General features: G+C 58.5%; 1 protein-coding gene across 1 annotated transcript; it reads left to right on the top strand.

Annotated features, from left to right (window-relative positions):
• Positions 1–2,248: 2,248 nt before the first annotated feature.
• Positions 2,249–4,907, top strand: LOC133358685 (urotensin-2 receptor-like). Its single transcript, XM_061577113.1, has one exon. The coding sequence runs from the start codon at positions 2,944–2,946 to the stop codon at positions 4,603–4,605; it is 1,662 nt and encodes a 553-aa protein (XP_061433097.1). The 5' UTR covers positions 2,249–2,943; the 3' UTR covers positions 4,606–4,907.
• Positions 4,908–5,890: the final 983 nt, after the last annotated feature.

Here is a 5,890-nt window from a genome sequence, read left to right on the forward strand (position 1 = left end):
CAGAAATCTATGCATTGATTTCTATGAAGACAAGTCCAGATATTGTGGCCAAGGTTTAGCAAATTGTTGTTTTTATTTACACAGCATGGCAATGTTTTTTATAGCAATATATCGGGGGAGGGGCATTTTGAGAAAATTTAAATATTGGGGGGGGGATGTCTGTCCCACCAATATGTATTATAATTAGGGCCTTGATATATAGTGATATATAGCGTACTTTTTGACTGAACAACTTTCGTTACTGCAGGAAATCATATATTTTGCTTCTTACGGGAAAGTCCCGTAGATAGGAAATAATAAAATTAAAATAATAAAAAATGAACAAAAAAACAAATACTTACGACTTTAAATTTCGATTTAAAGCTTTCGTGACTGCAGGGATTCATCTTCTTGGTTCTTTCGGTAAAGTCACGTAGAAGGGAAATAATAGAATAAAATAAATATAACATAATAAAATACAATTCTCACGACGTTTCGGCCACAACGCAAGCAGCCGTCCTCAGGTGAAGAACAGGTCTGTCGGAAAGACAGCGTCTGAATGGACATAATAAGACAGTGTTTGAATGGACACTGTCTTTCCGACAGACCTGGTCTTCACCTGGTCTTCACCTGAGGACGGCTGCTTGCGTTGTGGCCGAAACGTCGTGAGAATTAAACTTTATCATGTTGAATTTTTATTATTGTATTATTTCCCTTCTACGTGACTTTACCGAAAGAACCGAGAAGATAAATACTTACGAAGTTTCAGTTTTTTTTTATTAATTTGTATTATTTTATTTATTTTATTTATAGTGGAGTCGTTCTAATTGTTTGCTCGCCCCCGACTCTTCCAAGTTCCACACCTGGAGATGGAGCGGCTCGGCACCAAGTCCAACGTTTCGCTATCACCACGCGCTGCTGGGTTGGCAAGCTCCCTTCGGCAGCTCTGGAACTCGGTTCCTGAACAGCTAAAAAGATGAAACTCGGCACGTGCAGCGAAACGTCGGACATCTTGCCAAACACCGCACCACCGACTACAGCGCCAAGCTGTGACGACGATGGGGTCACCGTGGCTGGGTGGCCGTTGTGTTGTGAGAGTCACCACGCTCGTGATTGATTGATCGATATCTCTTTTTTTTACGATCAGTGGAAACAAGAAGATGCTCGGTGTAGTCGGCACTTTGCTTTGTTCATCATTTCGTAATTTTTTTTTTTATAACTTTGCTTTATGTAAACCCCCACCTCTCGCTCGCTCTCTCGCTCACTCTCTCGCTCACCCTCTCGCTCACTCTCTCGCTCTCTCTCTCGGTCACTCACTCGCTCACTCTCTCGCTCACTCTCTCGCTCACCCTCTCGCTCACTCTCTCGCTCACTCTCTCGCTCACCCTCTCGCTCGCTCTCTCGTTCTGCACGCAGCCCTTCTCGCAGTCCGACGACCTCCGACGGGTAGCTCATATCAGCACGCAGAGCTCCCCGTCATCTGCCACCGAGCACACGGCCTCCTCCATCGCCCACTGCTCCTTGAAGGCCGGCACGGCGTGGGTCAGCCGCGCACGGCGGAACTCCAGCCCACACACCCTGGCTCCGAGCAGAGCGCTCTCTCTGTCGATCTCTCGATCTCTCCCACCACACACACGTGTCGGTGATGTGCAGCGCGTCTTCTTCGAGCGCTGGGGAGCCGGACAAGCCCCTCTCTGCACCAGCGTGGACGGCACCCTCGTGGTGTTCACCTTCTGAAGCGCTCGCTCGTCACCGTGGCGTGCGCGATGACCACCACCACCACAACCAGCACCACCACCACCACCAGCACCACAACCAGCACCACCACCACAACCACCACCACAACCACCACAACCACCACAACCACCACCACAACCACCACCACAACCACCACCACCACCACGTGGCTTTTATTTCGTGTTGTGCGCGGTGCATTTAGCGCCACAGCGCGTGGATTTATAGCGATTGTTTATTTGTGTTGCTGGTGACTTTGTGTGTTTCATATCGGAATCGCCTCCAGTGCTGTTGCTGCTGGCGGCAATGAAAGTTGTTTAAAAAGTCAAAAGTCTCTCCTACTCTCTCTCCCCCTCTCTCTCACCCACTCTCCTACTCTCTCTCTCTCTCTCCCCCTCTCTTTCACCCACTCGCATTCCACCGGCCGCTAAACACGTGCCGAGCATCGCGCTGTGGTGAAACGCAATCCCCTCCCTCGGCGCTCTCCCTCGCTGCTCTCTCTCGCTCTCTCTCTCTCTGCTCTCTCTCTCTCTCGCTCGGCTCTATCCTCTCTCGCTCTCTCTCTCTCCGTGCGGCGTCAATCCCTCAAGTCGAGAGGGGACGGTGCCTTGCGAGTTGCCGATCCGCGTCTCGCTCGAGCCCGAGTCTCAAGACCCAGTTGTCGGGAGAGTCCTGCCCCCGTGCCAATGTGTGCCCGTCTACCTCCTCAACCTCATCGTCATCCTCCTCGTCATCCTCCTCGTCCTCCTCATCCGCGAGGCGAGATTTAAGGGGCGCTGCTGCTGGAGTGCCGAGTGGCACGGGCTCGAGGGCTCGAGGCGGCAGTGGCTGAGTCGGTGTCGCGGCTCCGTGCTGACTCGGGGGGGGGGGGACTGCTGCTGCTCGAGTCGCGGCTCCAGCGCAAGCGTCGGGACCGGTGACAGCGGCTCGGGTCCAGGGCGAGAGACAGGGCGAGAGACAGGGCGAGAGACAGGGCGAGAGACAGGGCGAGAGACAGGGCGAGAGGCAGAGCGAGAGACAAGGCGAGAGACAAGGCGAGAGACAGGGCGAGAGACAGAGCTGGTGCCTAGTAGCAGGGCTGGTGGCTAGTTCTAGATTTGAAGCTTTCGTGACTGCAAGTGGCTAGTGCCAGGGATAGATTCAAGGCTAGTACCAGGGCTGGTGCCAGGGCTAGTACCAGGGCTGGTGCCAGCGAGGTCTGCACACAGCTCTGACCCTGCGCACCGAGTCATGATGAGCTCCGCGGGGAACCGCTCGGCCGAGAGCGGTGACGACCACCACCGCAGCAGCAGCAGCAGCAGCCACCACCTCCTGCTGCAGGGCCAGCAGCAGCTGCTGGCGCTGCAGCAGGAGCTACTGCTGCTGGCGCTGCCCTCGGCGAACTCATCCTCGGCTCACGACTTCCCTGCGACCGCCGCCGCTTCCATCAACGGCCACCACAACCGCAGCCACCAGCAGCACCATCAGCAGCACCATCATCAGCAGCAGGGCGACTACGACGACGCCGACTCGCGGTCCGCTATGGCCATCGCCGTGGTGCTGTCCGCGATGTTCGTGGTGGGAGTGGCGGGCAACGTGTACACGCTGGCGCTCGTCACGAGGCACGCGATCGCACCGCCGCGCTGCTGGAGACGTCTTCTCCGACTCCTCGCCTCTCGCGCGCCACCACCACCACCGCACCACCTTCACAACAACCACCACCACCAGCAGCAGCAGCATCCTCCGCTGTACACGTCGATGGTTCCATCGCAGCAGCAGCAGCCACTGACGACGCCGACGCCGTCTTTGCGCCGACGTTCCGCGTCCTCCACCTCCTCCATGTACGTGTACGTCCTCAACCTGGCGCTAGCCGACCTGCTGTACGTGGCCACGGCGCCCTTCGTGGCGTGCTCCAACGTGGCGCGCACGTGGCACTTCGGGGACGCGGGCTGCCGCCTGCTGCTGAGCGCAGACCTCCTGACGACGCACGCGAGCGCCTTCATCCTCACGGCGATGAGCGTGGAGCGCTACGCCGCGGTGCACCGCCCTCTGCGCTCGCTCGAGCGCGGCCGCACAGCGCGTCGCCTCGTGGCGCTGGCCGCGTGGCTGGGCGCCTTGGCGCTCGCCCTGCCCGGCATGGTGATGGTGCGCATGGAGGAGGTGGCCGTGGTCGTGAGCGACGACGGCGCCGGCGGTGGCGACGGCTCGACCCGGAGCGTCACGAAGCGCGTGTGCGAGCCCACGTGGAGCGAGGAGGCGCACCGCGTCTACATGAGCGCGCTCTTCGCCACGGGCATCCTGGCTCCGGGCGTCATCATCGGCTGCGTCTACGCGAAGCTGGCGCGCACTTACTGGCGGTCGCAGACTGCGATGGGCGGCTTCGGCCGGTGCAAGGTGGACGGCCGAGGCCGCTCGCCGCACTCGCCCCGGCACAAGGTGCTCTACCTCATCCTGGCCATCGTGCTCGCCTTCTGGGCCTGCTTCCTGCCCTTCTGGCTGTGGCAGCTGCTGCAGCTCTACCGGCCCCACGTGGCGCTCGCCTCGGTGCGCACCGCGCGCGCCGTCAACCACGCGGTCACGTGCCTCACGTACGGCAACAGCTGCGTGAACCCCTTCCTCTACACGCTGCTCACCAACAAGTACAAGGAGTACCTCGCCACGGGCACGCGGAGGAGGAGGTGGCACCGGCCGCGTGACGCCGCCGGCTGTGGCGCGGGAGGAGGAGGCCGAGTTAGGGGGGGCTCAGACTCGGCCGGGGGGGGGCCCTGGACGCGGAGAGACGCCGCGCTGCTGCCGCTGCGATCGGCGTCCTCGAGCAGCCGCGCGGAGACCTCGCCGAGTCTCGGGGGGCGAGGAGGAGGTGGAGGCAAGGAGGAGGCGGAGGAGTTCGCGGTGGACGAGGACGAGTTCTGAGACGGCGCTGACGGGAGACGAGACGGGGGGCGGCTGTGGATGACACGCGGAGACACGTGAAGACACGTGGAGACAACTGGAGGCAGATGGAGACACGTGGGGACACGTGGGGACACGCGGAGACACGTGGAGACACGTGGGGACAGGTGGAGACACGTGGAGACACGGGAAGACACGTGGGGACACGTGGAGACAATTGGAGAAACGTGGAGACTTGGAGACACGTGGAGACAACTGGAGGCAGATGGAGACACGTGGAGACTTGGAGACACGGGGGAGACACGGGGAGACACGGGGAGACACGTGGGACAGATGGAGACACGTGGAGACAGATGGAGACACGTGGAGACAGATGGAGACACGTGGAGACACGTAGAGACGCGCGGGGACAGATGGAGACACGTGGAGACACGTGGGAACAGCTGGAGACACGTGGAGACAGCTGTAGACACGCGGAGACAGATGGAGACACGTGGAGACAGATGGAGACACGCGGAGACACGTGGGGACAGATGGAGACACGTGGAGACACGTGGAGACGCGCGGGGACAGATGGAGACACGTGGAGACACGTGGGAACAGCTGGAGACACGTTGAGACACGCGGAGACACGCGGAGACAGTTGGAGACACGTGGAGACTTGGAGACAGCTGGAGACACGTGGAGACACGTGGAGACACGTGGAGACACGCGGGGGCACGTGGAGACACGTGGGAACAGCTGGAGACACGTGGAGACAACTGGAGACAGATGGAGACACGATGAAACAACTGGAGGCAGATGGAGACACGTGGGGACAGCTGGAGACGCGTGGGACACGCGGAGACACGCGGAGACACGTGGAGACAGCTGGAGACACGTGGAGACACGTGGGGACGCGTGATAGACGCGGGGACGATGATGAATGAATGTGACACACATGTAACGTGTTACTCGAGTCATGCGCACATGCGTACACACACATACACATGCGTATATATGCACATGCACATGCGTACACACACATACACATGCACATGCGTACACATGCACATGTGTACACATGCACATGCGTATACACATGCACATGAACATGCGAACACACACACAAACACATGCACATGCGTACACACACACACATGCACATGCGTACACATATACATGTGTACACACATACACATGCGTACACATGAACATGCATACACACACATGCACATGCGTACACACATGCACATGCGTACACACACACACATACACATGCGTACACACACATATGCGTACACACACATGCGTACACATACATGCA

This window comes from Lethenteron reissneri, chromosome 63 (genome assembly GCF_015708825.2).
Source record: "Lethenteron reissneri isolate LAM-NWPU_2019-01 chromosome 63, ASM1570882v1, whole genome shotgun sequence".
Lineage (NCBI taxonomy): Eukaryota > Metazoa > Chordata > Hyperoartia > Petromyzontiformes > Petromyzontidae > Lethenteron > Lethenteron reissneri.